The sequence below is a fragment of the Parambassis ranga genome, chromosome 13, assembly GCF_900634625.1.
Source record: "Parambassis ranga chromosome 13, fParRan2.1, whole genome shotgun sequence".
Lineage (NCBI taxonomy): Eukaryota > Metazoa > Chordata > Actinopteri > Ambassidae > Parambassis > Parambassis ranga.
In genome coordinates this window covers 19,642,192-19,670,104 of record NC_041033.1, presented here as the reverse complement: position 1 = coordinate 19,670,104, position 27,913 = coordinate 19,642,192, and the positions used below count along the sequence as shown (strand labels likewise).

At 42.2% G+C, this 27,913-nt stretch overlaps 1 protein-coding gene across 3 annotated transcripts in view; it reads right to left on the bottom strand.

Moving 5' to 3' along the window:
- Nucleotides 1-27,913, bottom strand: part of tenm4 (teneurin transmembrane protein 4) — a 106,950-nt gene that overhangs the window by 51,427 nt on the left and 27,610 nt on the right. For 2 of the 3 annotated variants that reach the window (XM_028418877.1, XM_028418878.1), the window contains 9 exons: nucleotides 23,206-23,455; nucleotides 20,308-20,406; nucleotides 19,244-19,479; nucleotides 13,253-13,414; nucleotides 10,776-10,990; nucleotides 9,481-9,691; nucleotides 5,411-5,512; nucleotides 4,016-4,210; nucleotides 2,313-2,513 (listed from right to left, as the gene is read on the bottom strand). In XM_028418877.1, coding sequence (XP_028274678.1) covers nucleotides 2,313-2,513; nucleotides 4,016-4,210; nucleotides 5,411-5,512; nucleotides 9,481-9,691; nucleotides 10,776-10,990; nucleotides 13,253-13,414; nucleotides 19,244-19,479; nucleotides 20,308-20,406; nucleotides 23,206-23,455 — 1,671 coding nt within the window. The remainder of the gene's footprint in view (nucleotides 1-2,312; nucleotides 2,514-4,015; nucleotides 4,211-5,410; nucleotides 5,513-9,480; nucleotides 9,692-10,775; nucleotides 10,991-13,252; nucleotides 13,415-19,243; nucleotides 19,480-20,307; nucleotides 20,407-23,205; nucleotides 23,456-27,913) is intronic. The other variant, XM_028418879.1, reaches the window with a different exon arrangement.

The following is a 27,913-nucleotide window of genomic DNA, read 5'->3' as shown; positions in this document are numbered from 1 at the left end:
ATAATATGCCTGACTTTTGATTTCTAGGTATAGCATGCTAGTAGAATTTGAATTAGTTTTCCTGCGAGTGCTTAAGCAAATAAAAAAAAATACAAATTTGGCCACAGAGCTCTGCTTATGCATCTGAACCAGTGCTTCATCCACTAAAGATGATATTAAACAGGAGGTGCTAATGACCATAATGAACAGCGATCATTAGCACGTATTTTGGAGGAAAAAAAAAAAAGAAGCTGACTCCCAGTTCGTTCTTCAGAGTTATTAGAATGCATAGTGGTCGGAGAAAACAAACCGACTGTGAGACAACTGTTCAGCTGGAACAAAGGAGAAACCTTTAACGTGATAAAGATGCAATTACAGCCTGCAGGCAAACCCTCATTATCCGTGGCCAGAGGAGTCCACAGTGAGAAATACCCCCATTCCCATGATGGCTGCTACCATTTGTGCAAAAGGACCATGTAAACAAACTTTCCTCTGGGTGGGAGAATGGCAAAAATGGCATGAAAACACACATATTAAAGGGCATAAAACCTCAGGCATTGTTTTATTGCGAGTAACAGCATTACAACCAACTGTGCACACCTAGGTTGGACTGTTCCAAAGCCGCACAAGAAAATGAGTTTGTGACTTAAAAGTATTTGGGAGGAGGATGGGATTAAAGAATCTTTGAAAGATATATTGAAAGCTTTCCATCCTTTTTTTTTTCTTTCCCCAAGTCAGCAAGGTTACGGGCTGCCGGCTGTACTACCACACCACTGAGCTTAGTGTTGTATTAGTCCACAGAAAGCTCGACAATGAACAGGATAAAGGTGGATAAAGAGCCAACTCGTCATCATTTACAGAGCTTTTTCTCTGCGAGGCAAACTCAGACTAACTGCCCATTTCCCTGAAAATCCTTGGGATTACCTAATAGGTCACTGTGTCTGCGTGGAATGTAAAAGGGATTCGTGACTGCTGTGCAAAAGCTTTGATTTCGGAAAAAATATTTTGCGAGAATACAAATTATGTTGTCTGAATGAAAGCAGCTGAAGCAATTGTATCAGTCTGTATGAAAACAGAGCTGATGTAGAGATTATCAACACATCAGAGAGCTGCTCAAATGCAGCATCAGTCTGCAGGAGAATCCCCATAAACACAAATCACATGTCTCATGTGTGGAGAATTGTAAAAATTCCTCAGCTGGCATGCGGTATAATGAAAAATACAAAAAAGAGACACCTTTTTCCTTTGCATCCGCCAACACTGCAAGTCAGTGATGCCTGCATTTGACAGCTCTTTAACAATCCACCTCTGAGTTCAGTGAGGTTTTTCCAGTAAAATACTTCTTTAGTAAATGTGAGCAGGCACACTGCTGTCAGAGCCAAACCTATATTGTACTCATTTCATCCTTAGAGCCCCAAGAAGGTATATTCTGGCTCTAAAACTGTATCTTATTCTCCTGCATACCTAAGAGAGAACATTCCCCATAGACAAAATGAACACAATGAGGACAATCCTCTGGGGGTAGGGGGTAAAAAAAAAAAAAATTCAAAAATCTTCAGCTGTGAACCTGTGCACCAATGTGAAGAAAACCAGAACTCAACAAAGAGCATTAACTTGCATTAGATCTTGCCTCTGACAATATCCCTGCTATGCATGCTTCCCCTCCCTTGTGTGGCTTCCAGCTGTAACCATGTGGAAAGTTGAGTGAAGCCAATCGTAAAAAGGAAAAAGCAAAATCTTTGATTGCCAGCCACGGACCTCCAACTGATCATTGATGAGAATAATTGAGGCTTTTATGTGAGCCATTTTCTTTTATGCCAATTTCTTTTATGGAAATCAAAAATGTTTACTTGTGCAGGGAGCCGGCCATTTATCAAAGTTATACAGAACCAAACGATACAATATATTTAGACACAAAGGCGAGGAGATTATCAGAGATGAACTGATGGGGGATGTCAAGGTTGCTGTTTGTTTTATTTTTATTGTCAACAGTTACAGTTCTAAGTATTGGTGGACAAGCATTTGTAGTCATTGCTGTAAGATATTTATTGATTCTATGAAACATTCAACTACAGTATCGTGTTGCAATTTAATTGATATTTTAAGATTTGTACAAACTGTTGCTTCTTCATATTTAAGCAACATTAAGTGCATAAGCAGATGGCTAAAATCATGTTTATACCCTAAGTAATTTCTTGGCTAATTTAACTTAACCTCTGCAACATTTTCTGTGATTTTTTTCTTCTTCTTGGTAAGCAGAGCTTAAGTGGTACTGGCCAGTGAAAAGGGAGGACTGCTGCCAATATTTACTCTCATCTGAGGGAAGTACTCACCTGTAGCGCAGTCGAGGCCCGTCCAGTTGGGATCACAGCTGCAGGTTCCGGTGTCTGCCAGGAAAGCTCCGTGTCCAGAGCACTGGTCCATGCAGGAGGCCCTGGGGCTCTCACATCCTGGCCCGCCCCACCCTACAAAGCAGTGGCACTCTCCCTGGACACACACCCCTCGGCCTGAGCATGTTGGATCCAGGCAGTCGACTAAAAAGAGTTCCAAAGAGGGAGTGTTAGACACACCAGTCACCTGCTGTTTGTCTTTTTTCAGAGGCAACCTGGCATCTCTATTTGATCCTGAGTGGAATGGCAAAATGCAGCGGGCTACCGCTCAGCTTAGCACATATAAAAAAAAAAAAAAGGGTACAGAGAGGAAACACACACGTAATGATGCAAGGAGGCCTACTTTTTCTTAAAACAGAGCCAAGATTTTCAAAGAAGCAAATTAAATGGCTGTTTTCACACTGGGTCTTATGGCACAAACCTGCAGGTACAGCCCACGCTTCGGCTGGCACTCATCACTGCACAGTGAAAATCCATCGCAAAGAGGGAAGCTCCCTTAATAGGAGCATGTTTCTTCTAAAACAAAAAGCCAGAGTGACGCAAAGCTAGAAATCCTATAGAACATAAGGAGCAGTAAGGAAAGGCCTGAGGCAACAGCTTGACTTCCTGTGCGAGGGAGCATCCTCAGCTCTGTCGTAAAGATTAGTTTGACGAAAGAAGCCGTTGACTGTCTTCCCTCTGCTACATCTTTTCTGTACATTGTATCAGTGCACACTGTATCGCTTCAATTAGTATGCAAATATCAAACTGATTCTTGTTTCTATACCATGTCTTTCCCCGACACGATGTTCAATGAGAGTTCCCTTTGTAGGGAACAAGCACTGTGGGAGCACACAGTCACAACATTTGTTTTTTTTTTGCCTAGACAATATCTGCGAGGTACACACAGATGGCAAATGGGCTCCAAGAAGGAGCAGTGTCTAGCTACTGAGAGCAGCAGGCCACGCCATGGCAGCTCCCCTTTACCATGACATAAATGGGTATAAAGGCTGTTATAGCGAGACAAACAGGATCCCTTGCCTCTTAGCAGATGGTTTGGGCACAAGGCACAAAGATCAGAGGCTAACTGACAAGAAACTCTCTCCTGGCAATTAATCATTGTGGCTGAAGGTCACATGGAAGAAAGGTAAAAATGTTAAAGGGCCCTCGTCCACATTCCCATCCACTCCTTATGGCTAACACTATACCTAAAATAGAATGGGGGCCTATGGATGTCACAAACCCCCATTTATCAAACTCCCACGGTCCATTTTTCATCTTGAAATGAGAGCTGACAAACACAATGGCTCCTTCAGTCTTATCTGGTCAAGCCTTATCCAGCGAATGAATGTAGAGTTCCTAATAGATTAACATCAGGATGTGCGTCTAAAAATTCAGACAATAAATGGACTGTTTCTATTAGCGTAATGTCTTATATCCATGATTTATACAAGGAAAATTCACCTCGGATGCATATTATGAAGTGTTATGGCTATAACGCTTCATAGAGGATGTCCTCTCTTTACAACTACAATGACTGTAAGCCATACTGACTTAATAGGCACCACCATTATGAGGAAAATGTCAAGCACTAACAAGCTAAGCTAGTGGTTACAGCGGGATTTATTCATTTAGGATACATTACCAAGAGTTTATAAAACAATTACCTTCTTCACAGTTCTCCCCCTTGTAGCCGGGGTTGCAGATGCAGGTTCCCACGATGCAGGTCCCGTGGCTGCTGCATGAGATGTCGATGCACTGGTTGGTGGGAACGTCACACTCTGAACCTTTCCAGCCGCTGTGACACATGCAGCGACCTTTAAGGTATTGACCATTCCCACTGCATAGCACTGGACAGGCGGCTTTGAAAAGAGCAGACAGCATGCATCTGTTTGAATGGAGCCCTCTAACCACAGCTTCAAAGAATGGTGTGCTCAATATGACTGAAATGTTAAAAGGTTTCCTGTCCTCCTAGCACCAATTACTTGGTGCATCCAGAGCAGATGACAACACCTGACAACATACATCAACAGATATATTTATATACAGTACACGTGGCTGTTAAAAAATGTATTACAGCATGTATAACCGACACATGCACAGTGTGTTTAAAGACAACCAAAGCAAACAACACGCTGCCTAAACTTGTATTTTATGTGATTTTAATGAGGTTAAAAATTAATACAGCCTTGGTTTTAATAATTGACAGAGTGAGTCAACGCTTGCCTTAAAATTCAAATTTTTTTTTTCTCTATGCACCACTGTGAGGGGGTAAAAAATTACCAGTTGTATTTTATTTACATAACACATTCTTGAATCCAAATGAACATAATAAACTGCAAGAAGACACAAAGGTACTTTGTTAACAATCCTCTTCAAGAGCATATTTTTGTGACTAATCTTGTTATTTTCACATTACATTCAAGTAGAAGTTTTGCTCTGAGGTGTCGCAGAAGGACAACAGAGTCGATGTGAGAGTTAAATCTCACACAGAAGGTGTGCTGTAATGCCATGAAGACCTTTTCATTTAGTTATAATCAAAGGTGTGGCTCGAGTCAAGTGTCTGATGTGACTTGTTCCATCTATGCTATCTCGCACTTTCACACGTTGTGAGAATGTGCCACTGCAGGCTCACAGGCACGGCAAAATAAACCGCCACTGCTGCACCCTTTACACCGATCAGAGACATGCAATAAAGGTGTAACGGTTAGAAACAGGTGCTGCAAAACACACTTTTTGTCATTTTCTATTGCAATAAATAGAAAAACTCCATGGCTGTGTATCCTTTAAGTCACGGCAGGACACTTCAGGTTGTTAAAGTTCAAGGCTAAGAGGGAAACTCAACAATCCCATCTTGAGAAAGCACTTGGTGACGGGGGTGGAGTAGCACTGCTTCATTTAATGAAAAAAAAAAAGATCTCAAGTACAATTAAAAGCAATTGTAAGATTAAAATTCCTTCGCCGCAGCCATGCAGTGAATATAATTTGGTCAGCCTCCTGAAATGAGATGTGTCTGAATGATGAAGATTATTAGCGGCATTTTGAGTGAGGCAGTGACTCACCTCGCCCACAGTCAGGTCCTTTGAATCCTAAAAAGCAGTGGCATGTTCCAGCGACACAGTCACCGTTCCCAAAGCAGTTACTGGGACAGTCGTCAATAGAATCTGTAAAGAGAGCAGTCAGGAGATTTTCTCAGTAATGTGCTCTGAAAAACAATTTTTCCTCCCACTCATTTTCTTTATGGTTGATTATTATCCCTTTGCTAATGACAGTGATAAACAGAGGCTTCAGGCCTGTCAACATTTCTACTTCACGGCTCTGAGTGTTACTAATGTTTCACACCAGCAGGAGCATTTTCAAAGAGTAAACAAGTTCTGATTGTGTAGGATTTAATATACAGTGGATGTTATAAGTGGCTCGCATGTGTCATTTGCTGAACCTAATTGGATGCTTTTATTGCAAACAGGCAAAGAGTCAGCAACACTACATCCTCCATTGTAATGTAACCATCTATGGTCTGATTTCAGACCGCTGAAACAATGAGTAGACCAGGCTGACTACATTGTGTTCCTTCGTTGTCTATTTATCACAATGCTATAAGCTAAGTTACCTGAAACCTACTAGTTCTTATCAAGTGGGTCTTTGAAAACAACCTATAAAGTCCTGAATACAAGACAATAAACTGAATCAGGAATAAAAAAATTGCAGTGGGACACACAAACAGCACCACAACACCTTGTCTAAGTGTGTACAAATCAAATAGTGTGTGACTTACCGCAGACCCACAATAATTCATGCTGATCCAGACATGTTTTTTTTCTTCGGAGTCACTGGTGTTTATAAATGCCTCTCCGAGTACACAAAGCGTGCAATATAAATAATCATAAAAACACAATGCTGTGTTGTGTTATTCAACACTACGTTTCTTGCAGCCCTTGCATCAAACCTCTGATATTTCATTTTTACCACATCATAATCCTAATATATTTTTGCTGGTTTTTTCCCACAGATTTGTGGACCTGTAAATGTTGTTGTAACGCTTTTTAATTGCCTTCAGCACCCCTTTTTAATTTTCAGGTGACAAGAACATCATGTACTAATAAGCTTTTCTTAGCCTGGGACACCAGGAGGACAACACTAAGATAGATTTGTACGATTTTAATATATGTTTCGTGTTAGTATTTATGCCGTTTACAGGCTGTCTGCATCGCATTCGTTTTTAACTGTGATTATGACAATTCATTGTATTGCTCTCCCAGCACACAGTGTATTTTTATGTGTTCCAGACAATCAGCAGGACATACAGAGCCATATTTTCCTCTATTGATCCCTCTAACTAAATCAAATTCATTTGCAAAATAATTATTTCTGCTAAAACGCCATGTTCTGACACTTGTTTTTATTAAAAAAAAAGACCGACTGCTGATCTCTCAAGTACAGCAGCACAACTGTGAAATGTGATGCTCACTGAATTAAGTCTGAAATGGTGCTGAAAAATATTCAATCTTGTCCGTTGCCTTCAGGCAGCAGAAACTCTGAGGCAAAACTTAGTGAACAAAGCATCTCTTGTGCTCCACAAAGGGGCTAGAAATGTGAGCCATGGATTCAGCTTCCCTTTACTCTGGAGAGTCAATCATCACTGAGGATGCAATGCAAGACAGAGAGAGAGAAAAGACAAAGACAAAGAGAGAGAAGGAGAGAGAGAGAGAGAGAGAGACAGAGAGGGAGGGAGAGGGACATACAGGCAGACCAGAGATACAGTGAAGACAGAGAACGGTGGGCAGAAAGCAGAGAAAGGCTGCTGGTGTTTTCTGTGCTATAGAGGCTTGCAGGGGAGACTGTCCTCTGGTGTGGTGGAGGCAATCAGGACTTTGGTGGGGTTTCGATGGCTGTAGAAGAAGGTCAGGGCTGCTTAGCTCAAAGCTATAAAGAGACAAGTCGTTTGTGTGTGTGAGGGGCGTGATGGTTAGGGAAATTAGATAGGAGTGTGTGCATAGGGATTAGAAATGCCTACCAAGTGTTACAAATATTCAGACACTGTAGTGTAAATATTGCAGGGACACAAATATTGCAAAGTAAGGTTGTCATTTATTATTCACCACGAAAGATTCTGAAACTAATCCACTGCAGGTTGTGCACACTAATGTGTCTCTAATGAAGGCTATCTTTATCCATCATGGACATTTCTGTGGTGAACAATAGTCTGTCAATCTAACATGTTTAATTGAGCAATCATGGACTGACGCTGACGCAGTTTTGTAGACTACACACTGCCCACGTCTACTGCCTGCGATTCCACCGAGAGCAGGGAAGGGAGGCCATGAATATCTCTTAGCCACACACTCGACATAGGCCAACGCATAAATCACAGATTCAAGCAGAGCTTCATTGAAATTCATTACCCTTCATATCAGGGGAGCTAACTATTGTGTGAGTCTCTCCAGTCGTGGAGGACAGAGTAGCATGCAGTAGGCAGGTTTAATCAGCGACTTGCCATGCTCTCAGAGGATGCACAACACCTCTGAATGATGGGTGGTTGTGTACAGAAAGAATCTCTACTATAGACTGGGACAGGATATGGAGTAAAACTCCTGGAGTAAGACATTGGTGCCCGCTGGCTCTTTGCTTTACCTTCCTGCATAGGAAGTCTGAAGGCTGAAGCATGTCTGGCACCAGGCAGCAGGGACAAATGTCTTCATGCTCCAGAGGGTTGTGATACAAAACATTCACTAGGACACATTTCACATTGCCATGGAGCCACAGCCAAGTAATGAGGAGCAACCCAGATTAAAGACAGGGACGCTCCATCCCTGCAGATATATTATGGCACGCCTGTGTGCACCAAGAAAACCTTTCATTTAATACATGTAAAGAGCATGAGGCACCTTCGTGACGGAGAAGTAAGACATTTTTTTCCTGCAACCCCTGTCAGAAAGACTAAAATAATGTCTCTGTTAGTATCTTTTAAACAAGACTGCTTGTGTTTCTCAGCGTGCCTGTTCTGGATATTGTTCACATATATTTCTATACCTAGGCCACTCTATTTGAAGGTCAACTCCATCCCTCCACGGCTCAATACAATTCAGGCAGTTGGTGAGATTCAATTTCTGCTGAAGGGCACTTAACCGGTGACCCATTTTAGAAAGGGCCCCCCTGCCTCCCTCTGAGCAGATCAGCTCCAATACAAATGCACAGAGGCAGACTTCTTGCTATGACTAACTCTGCCCCACCCCATCCGCTGCACAGAATACCTTATCTAGATGTGTTTTCTCTGATGCAAACCACAGGAGGGCTTCATGCACACTCAGTCAAGAAGAAATAACCAAAAGTAAACACGCTGCCCTGACTCCCCCTTTCTTGTGTCATATCATATATTAAGTATTGAATTACAGCTGTTGTTGGCACAGCAGGGGGGGCATAGTGCATGTCTTGCCTGTCTCCACTTGGTGTTGAGGACAGCATCTCATCGATCTGCTGCCTGGCACAGCCCTTGTCACAGATGGACTCTGGCCCAGGAGCTTTTAATTAAAGAGCAAGTGAGAACAGCTCCCAGCTGCCATCCCTGTGAAAGTCGACACCTCAGGCCCTCTCACACCTTGCTTGATACAGCAGTGCTAATCAAAGGTGCTTTAGGGAGAACAAAGAGGCGCGTACAAAACGAAGTCACCTCCACAAAGAAGGACGTATGTTGGAAACACAGGCGCGTGCCGTGCAGAGTTAGAGTCAGAGCAGAGAATTATCTTTGCCACTTGGAGAGTAGATGGAAATGGGAGCAAATCGTGATCAAAAATGGCACTAGCAGGAGGGTACAATCATACTTTGAATTGTATGCAAATGGATCCCAGAAGCTGGACCCCTGATTCGCTTGGAAGACACTCAGGCTAATGAGGATATTATGATCTCTCAATGCCCTACTCAGGGGCATGGCAGGATAGCACTGATGTCCTGATTTTTGTAATATTCAGCTTCACCTTGATTAACCTGCACTTTCTTTGGCTATTGAAGTCTACCAGTGTCTCTGACTCATGCCCCAAGTTTGAGCTGTTTGCTATGGAGCGCTGCTGGTTGGCATTATAGGGATTATGGATTGCTATTACAGGTTTGAGCAGCGGGTCATGCCCAGGGCACTCACCTATGGCGGTGGTGAGGAAGGAGACAGTCTCAGTTTCTTTTCCATCGTTGTAGATGGCCAAGTGCCAGATGCCTGAGTCCATATATTGGATAAAGCCCGTGTCGTGTGTGGTGATGGGCACGAGGCTCCGCTGCATAGCCACAGGCCCTTCCAGACCGTGGATGTCTTGGGCCAGGAGCCGCCGCCCATCCAAAAGCTCCACAAAGTCAAACTGCAGACACACACACAGAAAGTGAGAAAGACTGATGGATGGACCGCAGACACGCCATTAGAGTGACACATGAGACTTGAGTGCTTTCAGCCCTCTTTAGAGCAGAGCATCATTTGGTCTGCATGAATAACTCATCATTCTAGAGGAGCTTGAGTTAAGTCTTGGCACATCTTGGCAGGATGGGTTGGGATAATTTCATAGGCCGCATTTCTTATATTAAAGTCTTGTTTAAAACTATTAGTGTGAAAAACGGCAAAAAAAAGCTGGAGGAATAAACGTAAAGTTAGTGTTTACCACATAACATCTGCAACGATTTGCTTCATATCAGTGCTGAGTCAATGAATACCAATGAGACGACATTTCATTTTCATCTACACATGGAAGGGAATCTTGACTCATCTGCCACTCCAAGTGTAATCACATGCAGCTTGCATACTGCAGTCTAGATTATTTTCTTTGAAGTAAAAATAGAGGAAAGAGGCAACTCTGATCTTTTGACTGAAAGCTAAATTGCGCTGGACGTTGGTGCAAACAAAAATACTGCTATGAACAATTTGCAGTTGCATTTACAGCAGACGTCTGAAGTCTGCGAAGCAGGCAGTCAGATATGATTAATAACATGATCTCACTCTGCGCATCTCACTCCGTGCTACACATAGATGGGAAATTAGCATAAAGAAAAAAAAAACTCTCTTTCTTGGCCTGTGCGCCCCGCATTTTTGTGTGATTCATCGATGGTATTGAACCTGAAAGAAATTCGCCATAAATCCCTTCTGCAACAAAGAAAGTGATTCATAATACAAAAGAGAAATGTATGAATTGTTTTGTATTCACCACATGCTCCTACATGGTTAGACAGATATTTTTTAAACAATATCCCAATTTATATTCTGTGGCAGAAGAAGAATGGAAAAGTCCTTATACAATACAGGCATGATTACAAAATGTGTCACACCACTGTCTAAAGAAATAAAACATTCTGTGTCATATTTTTGTTATTAAACACACTCAAAGGAGAACATTTACATTAGAAACTATTCTTTCAACTAAACACAACAAAATGCTATTAAAAACTGTTTCCCACCTGTGTGTGTGATGGAGGAAGGCCTCTCCTTCCATAAATCCCCACTAAGGCATCTTTGCTGAGGGACACATTAAACTTCAGGTACATGGGATGATCAATGAAGACCTGGGATCTCCAGAAGATACCAGGGGGAATCTGCTGTGCGACCTTGCGCCCCACGTCAATCTCTCCCATATCTATATAGCTGTCATCCGGGAACAAGCTGTCCAATTTGCCTGCATTGCACACAAAGTAAATCGGTCAAAGAGATCACACCATTAATCCAGTGTGTGGAGGGCAGAGGGAGTCAGTCTGCTGAAGCATGATAGTCTGACCATATCACAGATATTCAATCACAATGCTGACAGCCAGAGGGGAAAAAATATAATGAATGATCCCTCTCTGACCACTGCCAGCAATTCCACTGGAGGAGACAGGACAGAAGTGAGAAGCATCTGATTGGACGCCTGTCTGTTCCTCAAACAAAAATCTAGCTTTGTTTTGAAATGGCAAATAGAAAATAGGAAAAGGAGCAGAAGACAAAAAGTTATCTACAGAGAGGGAAGAATAAATCTGACAGACATCTGTGGATTATATTTGAGAGTTATCTATTGAGGTTTAGCATGTTAACCAGAAAAGCCATGGCCTGTGACCTCACATAACACCACTCTGAACCCCTAAGATGACCTAATGAGCCAATGCTGGGGCTAGACTGCTCCAACCAGAGAGAGAGGAAGGAGAGGCATCAGAGTTATGGCTGATGCCTGTGGCCATGAAGTGTTGTGCATGGAAGAAGGGGCACAGCAAGAAGCCGAGTGCTTTGTGCTGAGCTAAACAAAGTTCTGGACACTGCCTGACTCACTTAGTTTAATGCTGGCAAAACTGCAGCTCTGAGTTTACATCAAGTCTATCCTAGTGTATCGCCGGTGGAATAGTGAATCAACAAGTTTTGTTTCAACTTACAATATCACATTTCTTATTGTATACATAGTTTTTCTCTATGATCCTCCTGCACTGATTAAATTACCCTATGATTCTAAAATTGAAAAAATGTGTGCATGGCACAGAAATAGTGCTTACTTTTATTATTTAAAAGGAAATTATGATACAAACCACTGAAACACTGCTGAATGTGTATAAAATATGAAGACTGATCAGAAGGTGTGGACATGTCATAAAGTACAAAACTGTGCTGAGAAGTAATGAAATAAAAATTGCAATTATAGTAGATAGGGATGTCTAAAGCTACTACCCGCACAGGTATTAGCAAATCTACTGCCAAAGATTGTCCATATGCTCTATAATACAGTTTATATTGGACTCCGTGGAACTGGCAACATCTGTTTGCCCGTGTAGATGAGCTCATTTTAGCAGCAGTGTCTGCTAAAGCAGGCATCTATACAAACTACCCCTAGGACTTGGTAGCAGACATGGTTTTAGGTTACACATGGCGCACCAGATGGAAGTCTTCTCAAAAGTCCATCAGTGGCAGTGGGTTATATCAGAGAAGACAGGACACACTCTCCAGATCTGGGCTTTACATAATGCTACAACACATTTTCCACATGTTGGGGTGGGTGTGTATTTATGCAGCACATTAATGGCGTACTCATCAGGCTGTTTAAATAAATCATAAGCTGAGACCAGTGATAATAGGCCTCATGGTTAAATAAATGATTTTTCTTCTGCAAGCTAAACTTCGGCAGAACACTGAGATGGAAACCCTCAGAACCGACGCTGAATTTTAACACTGTACGCATTAGCATCACCTTGATAAAACATCAGATAGCTCAGCACTGTTTCTAGTCACAGCACTGCAAAATGAAACTTATTTAGAAAACTATGGCTATTGATTTCCTATCAGGAACGTCTGCCGTGAAGGGGCCTAAGCTCATGCTTGTTGTTAGCTAAACACACTCTCTGCTGTCTGGTAAATGAAAAAAGACAACTCCTGGATTCATCTATATGGTAATAACCCCATCTTCTACCCATTGTAGTCCACCAGGGGCAAATCACATGGTTAAATCTGGGCCCGTCTGCTTTGAGAATGGAGCAGAGCAAACTTTCCTTGAGTTGAGCACTTGGTACCGTTGGGTGAGCACATGCTTTCTTTGGCTGCCAGGAAAGGCAGCCCAGGCTAGGAGATGAAAGGATCACATCCGTTCTGAAGGGGACAGAGTGGCTAATCCTCCTCCAGCCCCTGGATACTCAGTCCCTTAAGCTGTCCCATTTTCTCCCTCCAGGAACAAATAACACTTTCCCACTTACAACAACTTTTGCAGGATTACAATGCAGATCTCTTTGCATACCGTGGAGACCAGCGAACACAATGTGAAACTGGATGACACAATAATAACTTGCATGAGCTCTGAAATGTCATCTGTAAACTTTAAGATTTGAGAAACTTTTTTCCCTCTTTGCCCAGCGTTCACTGATATAGTACAACACAAATGAAGAAAATATATTTCGCATATTTAATAAAAACACATTGCACTTACTGTCATCTTTTCCTTTCCCTGGTATCTCCAAGCCCGTGTTGCCAAGAGGTGGCAAGCTCAGGTCTGTGGGAAAAGGTAGGCCACTTGTATTGTCCTCTGAAAGCTGGTACATCTGTCTCTGCATGGGCTGCAGGTGCCAGTTTAATCCAAAAAGGTGCATGGCTGAAATATTAAACAGAAGAAAACCTCAGGATTGATTTATGTTAAAAAAAAATACTTTAAATGCATTTTATCTACCGAAGAAATCCACCCCCAATACTCTAAAGGAACTATGAGATTGTTTTTCCTGTGTAATTATCCAAAGGTGGCAGCTGTGAAATGAAAGAAACAGGAAGTAAACGAAATAAGGAACAATACACGGTTTAATGGTTAATGGCATTTTCTGAAAAGTGCTGAGCAGTCAGTCACAAGATGAATGCTATCCTGACCCCACGGGACAACATCTGTCTCACACCACCATCCACATCCTCACTGCCTTGTCAACCCCACCTTTAGAATTCCCCTGCACAAACTTGGGGACAAAGGAGGGGGAAAAAAAAACATCAGCAGGGACATGCCAGTGGTGTTTCAATGTGAACACGGTGGATGAAGCACGCAGATATTTTACAAGGTCGACAAAAGAAATGTCCTTTGGAACAATGGCAGCAAAGCACAGGACAGAGGAGGAGGAGGGGCTTGACCATGACAGATCACCAATAAGAGAATGGACAAGACGAGCTTAGCGAGGCAAAAGGCAACTTGGAAGTCACCAGTCAGCAGAAAAGGCAGAGGAACTCAATATAGTAGCCATTTTATTGTTTTGTTGTTTCTTTTAAGCTCCTCAAGCAAATAACCACACAATTCAATTATAAAGAGTGAAATAATCTGACCAGAGCAGCAAGCACGACCTCTCCAGTACAAGGCTGTTTTCTTCGATTCTGTTATTTTTTTCCCTCTTATATAAAGCACAGTCATGTCACAACAGGCAATTCAAAGACCAGACAGAAGAGATAATGCCAATCTGCGACTACTTATAAGAAAATATGAATATTTCCCATCACACCCTGCGCAGACGGCCCCTTCTTTTAGAAGCTCGTTCCTAGTATCGCACTTATCTGGACTGAGATGACTTGGAAGGAAGTAAAAACATAATAACCACAGCTGAGTGCTCCAAACAGAGCTAGTCCCCCTCTTGTTTGCTAACAGCTTTTTATTTTAAATAGTTAAAGTGTAATTTATGTGGCTATTTTCCTCTTAATTATAGCAAAAATTGCTAACTTTCTTGCATTTCCTCTTGTACGATGCTTCATCCAATCACCATTCAAGCATCTTCTGTAAGTGAAAAGAGTTTTTCTATTCTTCATCAGGACCCGTGCAGCCCAGGCAGCAGCGTCTTAGACCAAGGACGTTAAACTCCAGAGGACAAAAGAAAGCACTGCTGGATTTGCAGCCTTTAATACACTGACAGATCAATCTTTTGACTTTATCAATGTAAAACCAAAGACTGCTTTATTAACAGGCAAATAAGAACTGAACAACCTGTTTTGCTTCATTAAGCAGTGGATATTGTATTAAATCTCTCAACTATAAAGCCGCAGCTTCTTGTGTCCAGGCTCAGCTATTAACTCGGGACTAACTCAGGAGAAACAAACACAAACACTCCCCGACGTGATGAAAGTTCAGCTGCAATACCAGCATCTGTTCTGTGCCTGTCCACTGCGTTTGGAAGTGGCTGTGTCAGTGTAAGGAGACCAGAGGAGAGACAGATGGCTTTGTTTGTCATTTTGTAAGCAACAGAAAGGCATTCCTTTTGATTTGTAGCAGTACATTGACTGGCAAAGTGGAAAAAGGAGTCTGTGTGTATGTAGCTGAACGACGGCAAAGTCACTAGGCACGGTGTTGTTCCAAGTGTCCCAGTAATCACGTCTTTGTGAGCCCAGTTCTTCATCCCATCCGTCCCTGAGGCCTCTAATGGAAAATGGTTGAAGAGCCACCCCTCCCGCCCCATCCTTAAAGATTTACTTCAGCGCCTTTGTGGTATCTACAATATGCAGGGCATTGGACCAGAGCCAGAGAAGAGCCTGCTAATTTTGTCTTGCTTGTTCTTCAGACTTTGCAAACACTGTGCAATGACGCTCAAACGGCTGCTGCTGCAAGTGGCTGCAGAATGAAGACAGGTTGCAGGAATAACAAGGTGCTTCTAATAAGACGGCCACTGGCAGTGACAAGCTGTGTCTGTGTTCCAGTGATGCCACTGAACCTGTCAAGAGTACTGCACTTTATAGCACTGCCCATTTTGTCCTGAGCACATGTTGTGCCCTCCTTTCACTTATCTCTTGGCAGGAAGTTGGGTCGCGCCATGTGCCAATTAGGGAACAGAGGTGCTGCAGAAGAGCACTTCTCAGCCAATCTGAGGAAGTCAGAGCTTATTGCTGTGGGTCATCTGCCACAGCACCGCTGTCCTCTGATCGCAGCATTTTCCAACCAGTGTGCGGTTCAAGGGGAAGCTACAACGAGAAGAACATCTATTCTTATCTGACTGGTCAAAAAAAGCTTATTTTGTGACATATCAAAGGAGACAAGTCTCTAAATCTCTCTTTAGAATCCTTATGAAATGCACGTACTTCTTTATTTTAAGGCTCTGCATGTAAATGAAGCATCCACCTCCAATTTTCAGGTATAATGTTGGAGAAAATTACAGTCACACTTCTATTTTAGCACCAAATATTCAATCACTATATCATGCTGCTTTTCAGAACAAAGCACTGCTAAAAAAGTAACACCCCGCCAACAGACTGGCACACCAAATGCCAAGTTTCAGACGTATAAAATTAGCAGTACACTCTTCTCTCCAAGATCATAGCCGAGCTAATGTATTTACATCAGTCAGAATCAGACCATTAGGCGTCTGGTGTAAATTAATTTTTGCAACATCCGTGCTGGGGGGGAAAATGGAAACATCACACTCATATTCTCTGATCTCCATTTTGATCCTGTGAGCCCCAAAACCTGTTGGTGGGTTTGAAACACATGCTGTTGTTTTTTTTTTAGCCAAAATTCACCTGTTCATCACAGTCAGAAAATCAAATCTATGCTAAAAACTGTAACATTTAATCAAAATCACGTTATTCTACAGTACAAGCAATATATTATCAGTCCAGTGCTGGAGTGGGAGTTTCACTGAGAGCAGACAAAAGGCCATTTGGCATTAAAAGTAGATTATTGAAAGAAAAGTTTTTGTTCTTGAAAGATTCTGATCTATAGCAATTTCTTAAATTTAAAGCAATATCAATAACTCATAACGTCTGAGCTGCACTGACACTTTTTCTGGGTTGGACGATCACAGAGTGAAAATTTTGCTGTGTGCCCATCCTCTTTGTCCTTGGCTGCATACCCAGGGTGAATGGAAGTGAGCACAGGAGGATACTGATGACCTTAAAATGAGGTGCATATAACAAATGTGCTAATGAGTGAGCGACCACAGAGAAAACAGTGCCATCTTAAACTCCCGACCTTTTTGCACTTCAAAATGTGGCAATTTACACAGCTGTGGAAAAACCGTGCTAAAAGTCAAAACATCTGTCACGAGGCATAATTGGGTTCATTAGATCTCTCACCCAGAGTTCCCAATTACAGGCCTCAATAATTAATTGCACTTGAAATTAAATGTATTTTCTCATCAGCCTTTAATTAAATACGGCTCTCGTTCTTGATTGGAAATTCCGATCGTAGGGTGAGGTTTGGTCTCCAACATGTTTACTTGTGGTGCATCGGGAGATGGTCGGAGTTTTGCAGGGGATAATTACATAGTTTGATTATGCACCATCAGGCTGATGGGGCTGTTTGGCGGTATGCCAGGTCCCAAACAGAAGACACATAGCCTAATGTATCTCTACCTCTGCAGCCAAACCACACTGCTGATGCTAAAACAAGCCGAACCAGACTTTCATCACAGCCACCGTCAAACTGAGATCAGAGTAGAAAATCATCACAAGCAGCAACCAGTTGATTCTTCTGTTTAATTCAGACTGAAGCTGGCACTGATGACAAAAAGAATAATCAGATTTTAGTTGGTTTTGCCTTCAGTGTAGGAAGAATTAAAAATGATTTTATCTCTCTTTTATTTCCTACCTACATGGTCTCTGGTTTTTTACTGTGAGGCTGTTTTCAACAGTCTGAACATGTACATGTTAAACAGGTATTCACAGTCAATCTGATGTGTTTAGTAAATGGGAACAGTGTATTAAAGAGAAGTGTGTGTGTGAATCAGCAGAACCACAAACTTGTGAAAGCTGATTTTAAATGTGCTTGACCTACCTGACTAACTCTACCTGATTACATTGTTGTTGATGTGTATTTTACTGTCACTGGCAGTAGCGCTGGAACCCTATTGGGAGCTAACCTGTTTGGAACACTTGTTTTAGGTGGAATTCTAATGAAGAATGTTTTCATTGTTGGCAGAGCAGCTACTTATTTAGAATGAGGAATAATGCAGACATGCATTGTGAGACCACACAAGAAAACAAACACATTTGTAACAAACAGCTGAGCAGAGGCATATGGCGAAACACAATCACAGCAGCTCCTTGTGAAATCCACCTACATGCTACAAGAGTGCTGGGTGAGATCTTGAATTTCTTTTCAAATCCCAGCAGCTGCAGTGCTCTATCTGTCACTGTTACATGGCTGAGCTTTGCCAGGAACAACATGGCCGGCACCAGCCCTGAAAACAACAACATAGCACCAAAGAGAGGTAAGCTCATGTTACCTCAGTGATTTGGAAATGACCAGCATGCTGCTAAAGGTTTATAAAAATGTCTCCTAAAACCTAAAAGTAGCAGACTGACTTGCTCCTATACCCCAGCTAGAAAGCAACAAACTTAAGCAACCTCATTTTCTGGTTCCTATCCTCCTCCTCCCTCTGTATGACAAGACACGGCGCAGGAGGAGGTAAACTACAGAAGCACTGGCATTTCAAATGCAGGATTGTTGTGCTAGCAGTCTACATGGTTGTCAGTAAATATGGTGAATACAATCAATCTCTATATGATCCTGGAAAGTGTATATATTCTGAAGAGGGAGTGGTTCTGAGTCTGAGCAGCAAAACACAAGACAAGATTGTGATGCAGCTGAAGAAGATGCTTTTGCTCAACAACAATAACAGCAGCAGCAGCAGCAACAGATCTCCTGACCAGCATGATGACTGACAATGAAAGTGAATCAGTGGAGAAGCCACCTCCAGTGTTTTGGAAACAGGCTGTACCACACAAATATTAATGAGGCTCCAGCAACAACACTTTCTCCACCAGAGGCCATGGGCAAACACTTTAGTTAAGCCTAGGACAGCACTCTGTTCACGAGCACAGGATAAACAAAGATTAAAATCAATAAATCTTCTGTAATATGAAAAAAAGATATTAATATAGCCCTACTTCCAACTTTCCCTTGCTTCATCAAATGTGTTTCCTTGCATGGAATGCTGTGTAAACACTTTTGCATAAAGATCAGGCAGATAAGTAGGAGACAGAATGATCAGATATGAATATCAATCCTTCAGGATGTGACAGCAGTCAAAATGAGCAGAACTGATTTAATAGCATAACGTAGCTGATAGTTCTTAGCCAGATGGGACCTGGGAATGCTGGTCAGGGAATCTCAAATCAAATAGGATGAATATTTCTAAATTTGCAGTCCAGTCCTCTCTCGTGTGATGGCTGATGTCTTTTTAATTTATTTCTACCCTATTCATGAGAGCAAGACACAGGATTGCCCATCTGCAGCTTCAGCCAACCCAATCTATGAATGATAATGTTTCTTTGGATGAGTCGTGTGGCCGAGGTGTCAATCCGAGAGTCCCTATATAACTGTGGTCATATAAGGCACAGAGGATAGGATAGAAGGAACACAATACAGCACAGACTCATCCTGTGTCTGCATTTAAATGAGTGGGTGGGGCTGAGAAAAGGGGTGAATTGGTAGAAGCAGTGTAGAGGAGTGTCAGAGGTGACTCACCAATGAAGTAGGCTAATAAGAGCAGCAGAGTTACTGAGATGAGGATCGCACTGAGAGCAGCACATTTCCAGTTGCAGTGCTTGTAGGGTTTCTTCAGGCTGAAGGCAGGTCGAGAGAAGGTGTTCCGAGGCAATGGGCGAGGAGGAGGCGAGTACACCGTGCTGGAGGTCAAAGGGTATCCTGGTGAAGTTGTGCAATACATTGGTGATGTTCCACCTGGTTTGAACAGGAAGTGCCTGAGAAAAACACGTTGTCTTGTTAGTCTGAACAGGAGCACGGATGTCTGTTATAGTACAGTAAGTGCAGTCCCTTCCACTAATTCCGAGCACAGTCAGCACTGTCATGCTTCTGTTAGATTACTAAAGGCATACTGAGGTAAAACTGTGACTCGATATTAAATGTAATTTACGGGACTAGTGACAACAGCTGGCTCTTGTTTACGAATTCATGCCAGTGTGGGAAAAGTAATTCCCTGTAACCATGTGTCAAGGCTGTCCACAGGAGAGATGCAGTATATAAGGTAGCAGCGCAGACTTGAGCAAATGTATTCGTCCTTGAAGAACATGGCTGGCTATCTAAGAAAAACATGTGTAGAGCTATAGTAGATGTCCAAGCGCCGTATGATCAGCCCATCAGAGAGTCGCTGTTGTCAAGGCCATTTTACTGACAAGTTTACAAGAAGCTCCAGAGCGACAGTGACACGGGCGTGATTGAATGTCACATTACAATGTATGATGTGGAAAGTCACGGAGACCATATTTTATTTATAAATATCAGAACAAATCTCTGACATGTCCTCTTCTAGCAATAGAAGATATGACAAAGCGGTCATTTTTCACATTAATCAAAAAATACAATACGAGCCGACCATGTGACGCAATGCAAAACTGTTAGTTGTATTAAACAGGAAAGGACAAGCACAGCAAGGACTCAAGCACTGCAGGAGACATACACTGATGATTGACAGCGTTTCAAAACAGAGGATGTTTGATGGAAAAACAACACAGGCGTCAATTGTGCTCATGGCAAAGCAGATTGTGACAGATAGCAAACATGCAACATACCCGTCGTTGAACGCGGCATCGTGGCGTGCTGATGCCAGAATGTCCATCTCAATGAGGTTGTCCTGTAAAGTCTCTAGGAATGTCTGCTTTGCTATGTTTCTACACACAAGTGGAAAGATGGATAATGAAGCTAGTGTGAGATGTGCGTGCAAGAAACAACCACAAAAAAGGCCAATTACAGTATGTGATCACCAAGCAACATCAACAACAAGTGATGAATGGAGATCGAGATGGACAGCATGGGACAAACAAACCAAGGCCCTTATGGAACTACTTCTACGAAGGTGTAAGACAAATAACATCTAGCTCTCTCGATCCCCTTGTTTGGACACTGCCATACCTTGTTTTGTATGAGCCCTGCCCTTCTCTGCAAGCGTCCTGCTCTTCTCTGATAAACATTAGAGTATTCTGGCTCCTTTAAAGGTTGTGGTTGGAAGAAAACAATGCATCATTTACAAATAACAAAACCTTAACTTAATGTCTAAGCACAAATGAACCTGTAAAAGATTTACAAACACATGTTCAGTTACTTCTAAAGTTTTTCTATAGGAAACCAACCCCGCCCCCGATGATGAGCTCTGTTCCATAAGGAAACACTGAAGCAATGCAATGGAGAAATGAACTGTCCACATGCAATGGGCAGGCTGAACACGTTCTGTAAGGCGAGAGAAAAGCCCTGTTTTTGATCCTTGCCCTTTTGAGGCCAGCAGTGAAGTCTGTTCATAGTCTCACAGGCGTGTGTTCTGGAGAAGAATGCAACTTTTTAATGAAGAGTGTGATGCTTGGCAGAAGCTCTAAAGAAAAATGGTGAAGTTGGACGGGGCCAACCAACTGCTGGCAGCTCTCCAGTGGCAGAGCGGGATAAGGTCTACCAGCAGAGGATTTATCAGAGCACGTTAAATTTTACAGAAGTGACGAGAGAGGGCCATATTAATGCTATTAACTTAGCAAAAGTGTCTTTTAATATTGCAGGGTCCATGTGGATACTACTAATGGTTTCAGTTTTATTATTAAAACTTTGATGTTCAGATTTCCGAGACAATAGGTTACAAAGACTAAATGTGTGGTTTCGGTAGCGCTCCTACCTCTCCTCGCCATCTGTTCAGCTCCACAGGGAGTACCTGTGCAGGATTAACTGGAGCTGGATGATGTGTAATCATTCATTATACAACTAACTGTCCTTCCACCCGCTGAAATTGATTCTCATTTTCCTGTTGACTGAACCGTCTCACAAAAACTGAAAGAAGAGACAATAAGTCTGTTCATATAGCCGGTTGTTTAGCCATGCAAAAATTAGCTGTTAGCCACATTCCTGTCAAAGCCAGTTTCATTTAAACTGAATGCAAGATTTATTTTATTATTCTTCATTTTTGTGCAATAATATTTTTAGTAAAAATATGTCTGTTTTTTTTAACAATGTTAATAAGCAGCTTCACCACAGATAATTACATGGCAAGTTGCTGTGATAGAACTGTAAGTGATTGGGGGTCTAAAATGGTAAACAGAGTATATATATGTGCATTTCACAGCCCTTATCACAGTCTGGGGTGACTGCACAGTGAAAAACAGCCTGATCAGTGCTCGGCTAACAGCTTAACAAGATGGTTATTGATGATTGTCTGCCTTAGTGTGCGTTTCCTACATCACATACGACAAGACGCCACCTGTCAGAGGTCAGAGCTGTCTCTCACTCTCTGTCCCTACAATGTGTTAACAGCACCAGGTGTACATAGGATAAATTGAACACTCTGTACTTGTTCTATATTTATAGTGAAGATGAAAAAAGTAGCCTATAATAAAATTATTCCTGAAGAAATGCTTTGCAGAACTGATCAATGGGCAGGATTATGTCTGTAAATGTCATTACAAATTAACAGTTGTATAAAATTATTGATTTCTTTAGTCAACAGATGTGTGATAGATGGGATAATGGGGAGATATCCCGTGATTATAGCAAATATAACTCTGTCAGGTAGTAAAGCTGCAATGATAGCTTGAAAGCTACCAGAGAAACCACGGCTAACACTAACCAGCAGCAGCCATACAGAGAATTACATAAATGTGAAGCATTGAAATAGGGGCTGGAGACAACCCAATTCTCTTAGTGGGTGTTATGTAAAAATATATTTTTTAACAATGTAATACATAAACAAGATATTTTAGTTTTGAGGAATCTCTGTGATAATGACGACACACAAAGGCAGACGACAACCACAAAGTAAAGTAACAAAAGATGCATCACTGCACATCCGTGTGAATGCAAGTGGTCTACTTTACTTAGGTAATTGACACATTTTCTCTGCAGGCAACCTAATGATGGTGAGAAGTTAGCAGAGTAATGTGATCATTTAGAAGGTTGAGATCATGATTTGATGCTGCCTCACAATGAGACCAGCCAAAGAAATACCAACAGATATTCCCTTTGTTACAATAACACTTGACAGATCTACTTCACACAAGGGCCTCCTATTGAGAAATGAGCTGGGGAATTGAATGCTGATTAATATGAAATAAATAAAACTCGGGGCTGAAGTGGAGGCGCTATGAAGCCTGCTCACGGGAGCCTGAATGTAATTTTGAATTATCCAACGTGATTATAATTACTCTGCTGTTTAAACTCGATAGCTTCCACTGTCAGGACTGCTAATATTAGACGCCCAAAAGCAGCACTTTTCTCTTGTTTACCACAGAATCATGTTCATCTCAAATGTAGGCCTTTGCCCCTAGCAGGATATTTCCCATTTTATTGCTTTGCTCCTTGTTAGCACTGTGGTAATTCAATATGATGCAGACAGCATGAAAAAAGCGGAGTTCAATGGCACCGGCTCAAGCTGCTCCTCACAGATGCCAACATGTCAATATATATATATATATTCAGGGAGACAGGTCAGACAGTACCTTGTTTCCAGGGGGATGTTACTGTTGAGCAGCCAGTTGTCCTGTGCGCTGCCAGAGTCTTGACCACTAGCAGGACCCTCAGGAGGAACAGAGCTGTCAGTGGGGGCAGGACTCGGGTTTGTCCGCGGTGTGTAGTTGCCCCTGTTCAAGGAGTTAATGGAGGCTGCATGGTGCTGATGATTGGGCGAGTGAGAGTGGGAAAGTGGGAGAGGGGGCGTCTGCAGCCGGGAGTGGTTCTGAAAAAGTCCGTCTGAAAAAGGAAAAAGAGGAAAGACATGAAACTGTTTCCAGATCTTTTAACAAGGAAACCAGTTCTACTCATTTGCTGTTTGTTTTCAGGCACTGTTGAATTGTGGTCACCTTTGAAGGCAGCATCAAAAACAAAAAGATTCACAGTTTGTTAGCCAGCATAGCTTAAGTACTGCAGGACGCACATTCCAAAATGTGTGTGTGTGCAAGCTGTGTGAAAAAAAATCTACTGCTTACTTTAGTGCCTTATGGTGTTACTTTATTCAGTAAGCATCAACATTCTGACTGATGAATGATTTTTTTTCCACACCTAAACTAACAACTCTTTTTTTTACTGACAAAGCACAACATGAACTTTAAAAGGCCCTCTCTGCTCATTATTTCTTCCAGCTGATCTCTACTAGAGCGTGCTCGCTGCCTCCCACAGAGACCTGTGTCAGTTTACTCAGACCAGACACTAGCTCCTGTGTAAACAGATGAGCTGCCCTCCTCCTGAAACTGACCAATTCTTTACACTTTTCTTGACATTTAAAGATCGTTTCACTTGGAATAGAAGCAAACTTAAGAGCTACAGTGCAGAACTTTTGTCTGGCACCAAAATTAAATACACAAACTCACCAGGTTTCTGTTGTTAAAGAGTTGCTAATAGTTTGTCACCTCTAGGCACTCACTGTTCGGTCCTTTTCAAAGGGGTCAGAGGTCAATATATCACATGTGTGAGGAGAGAACAGAAGTACAGAAACAGGAGGAGGCAGCATAAGAACCATGTGATCAACAGTCAAATCAAATATTTGATGCAATACAGCCAAGATTTGTTCTCTGAAACCATGGACTGGAAACAGTTTTGGCATCTGTTTAAACACCACGAGTGCATGCCAATCAGCCCAGAGACTAAAGATGGCCATTGTGCACAAGGAGAACCAGCTTGATTTCAATCCACCTCTTGGAGGTGGATCTAGTCGGATTGGCTCAAATGTGGCTCAGGTCTGAACGCAAATGCAGCTAGCGAATCCGGCTAGAATCCGGCTAGCGACAAAATACTTCCGGTTCAAGGGGACAGTGTCCGGGTCGTGTACAAAAGCCGTATGTAAACAACCGTTGAACTATGACGGTGTATTTTCCACAGGGCTACAAAGAAATAAACTGCTTTTTAAACTGGAAAAAAAACGAAGGAACAAGCAAAACGGGACAAAAAAACGCACGACGCATGCACACACGCGGTCCTACCACGGCCTGAACAGACTGTATATTACGAGGCGCCACCTAGCGGTTTGGAGGACAGCAAACAAGCCGGATTAAGCCGGATTGAGTGCGGACATGCGTGTGTGATAGCCAGATTTGAAAATAGGTCTGAACGTATCCAGCTTAAAGACTATCCAGATACAATCCTCAGGGCTCTAGAGTGCGACCATTTTGGTCGTAAATGCGACCTAATTTCTCAAAGGTGCAACCAAAAAATATCAGAGGTCGCACCGGTACGACCAGCTGTTAGAGGGAGATACATTCCCCGTGGTCCAACAACAGACACACATTAGGCTCATATCGTGGTCTAAACCAATCAGAGACCGTGAAGGGCGGGACCCTGCGTGTGTGTGTATCTTTTAAAACGTGTCTGCTGCGGTCAGCAGAGACCGCAGGAAATCCAGAAGAAGAACACGGACATATGCTGCACAGAGCTGATGATGTGCGCTAAAGCTTGTTCCATACTCCAGTCCACGAGAACAGAGAGATCTGTTCCCCCTTGTTTCCGGGCTGAAACGAACTTTTTGAAAAGTGTGTGCAAAACTCGTACGGCCCTCTCACTGCAGCGCGCAGCGCGCACACAGACAGACAGGTATTAAAGACGTTTCGCTGCAGAAACCGCAGTTCAGGTGAACATGCAGCGGAGGAGCAGGATTTGTTGCTACTATGCAGGTTTTGCTAATTTGCTGTTGACCTGAATGACTGACGATAACGGTAATGTTCAGGGAGGGGGCGTGATGTGCTCGTAGCATCATAACAGACTGAACAACAGGTCTGACGGACAGTGTTATCTGACCTGTGAGGTTCATCCATGAAGGCTGAGTCACTGACTGACAGCAGTCAGCTGGTTTTAAGGAGTTATAGAACATGGTTACATGACGAACGCCCATTTAAAAAGTATTGTTATTATCCTGCTATAGTGGACCATTGTCTGCCAGTATGATATCTGCATACAGCTAAAACTGTAACAGACAGAATGAAAGGTCTGTCGGCTGGAGCTCAGCTTTAGAAAGAGAGGAGACAGAGGCAGAGAGGAAGAGGTGAGGAAGATGAGAGAAGAGATACTGTAGCTGCATTAGAAACGTGTTGAAGAAAACAAAATATATATCTCAATCACAACTATTAAATAAATAATGGTGTATGTAATTTTAATCATTTTTAATTCACATTGGCAGATAGATAAGTGAGGAGTGACAGCCAGAAAATACAGAGAGAAAGCAAACAGGGAACTGAAGAGTGCTGTATGAACTTTGAATCTTCATCATGGATTTCTGACATGCAGACTTGTTGGCTAGTTTGTCCATAATTTGAAGGAGTACTATCAGTACTTTATCAGTACTTAAAATACTTTTTATTTAACTGTGTTCATTATACAAGGTCCAAATTCATTTTAAGATGATATGTGATTATTAAGCCTATTCATATGTACAAAATGTACTGATGCATACAAAAATATACAGATTAAGTGTGATGCAGTGCACCTAATTTTTGTGCTGGTGGACCTAAGAAAAAAGTTAGGCGCACCAGTGCAACCAGTGCAAAAAGTTAGTCTAGAGCCCTGATCCTACTCTAGCTGGATTAACTTTCTCCAGTGTGAACGGGGCCTAAGTGGCCAAAGGCTAAGGTATGGCCAAATACACATGATCAACCACTCAGGTCTGCACATTTCTCCTGGTGTGTTACATCATTGTGCCTGGAAAATTCAATGGCTTAAATGCACGTGTCGTCATTTGTATGAAAACATTCTGCACTGTCTCTTTAAGATTTGAAGCAGAATCACAAACCAGATTTGCAGCAGTCAAACTGATTAGAAGTGATTCCAGTGGTCATTCAACAGTGAAAACATGCTCTCTGTTTCTTTCTTCTTTCTTGTCCCGCCTTCCTGACAGTTGTCACTTTCTATCAAAGGTTTTGACCCATTACATATGAAGCCCAGAGGAGATTGCACCCTGTGGTCCTTTACTCACTATCCGATACTCTGTGCACTTCACAAGAAAGAGGGCCAATGTCGTTGCACTTTCCATCCATTTATTCCCACATCTGCTAAGCCATTCATCAATCAATGAACTCCGGGCTTTACACAGTTTGGCTTCTCTTTATAGCAGAAAGCCTCCTTTATTTCACAGATATCCACAACACTAAATTGCCAATTTACAGCAGAGAGCACAGAATACACACACACACACACACAGACAGAGCTTATTTTGTATAATCAGCTCCTTCATTAAAGCCATACCTACTCATGCCAGTCACACAGCTTAGAGTCACATCTCATTTTTTAGGGGTCAGAAACATGAAGCTCACACAACATGTGCCAATCAAAGCAGACTGACAAACTTCTGAGGTGCAACACTGGCTGTACCGAGAACAAATTAAGCTTCAGAGCTTAGGGCTACTCTAGAAAGTGGAAGAGCCATTTGTGTTTAAATGTAATGAAAAGACTCGGCAAGGGGGAAAAAGAAAATGCAGCATGTCTCCCTCTGTAAGCCTTTCAACAAGCATGTGCTCACCAGGAACATTTTACATGTGTTTCAAACGTGTGTTTCCTTTTATATACAAACCATTAGCCATTAAGAAAAAATGTAAGAGCAGTCATTTTCAACTTCACACTTAATTTTGAACCTGGCACGCTGCCACGTAATCCACATGTTTCACATAGGAGAGCTTTGTCATGCATTTGTTGCAATGACAGATGGTTCCCCACAAAGTTCCACACTTCCTGCAGAATGCTGCCCTCGTAATTAGCAGAGACGCCGTGAGAGAGAGAGAGAGAGAGAGGCACCACAGGCCCGAACTACAGCAGACTGGTGTGAGGTAAAAGCACACAGTTGTTGATGACCTCCCTCCTGCTCAGTAATGTACCTGATCCCTAAAGCCATTAATAAGGTTATGCTAATTTGATACGGGGACAGCACAGATACACTGAGAAATATATCACAAGGACAAATGCATCACAGCTCCATAATAAATGACCTGCTCAGTAAACAAATGCTTTACTCAGTGCGGTGTGGTCATGAAACAAATGTGGAACTTTTTGGGGGGTATCATACTTATGCAATATGTTTTAAGAGTCATACTAAAAATACCAAAACAATTAATCAACTCGCTTCAATAAAACAGAATAAATTACTGCATATCTACACAATGATAAACTCTCTGGCTACAAAAAAGCACCACAGCAACACACAAGTACAAACAATGGAATCAAAATACTTTT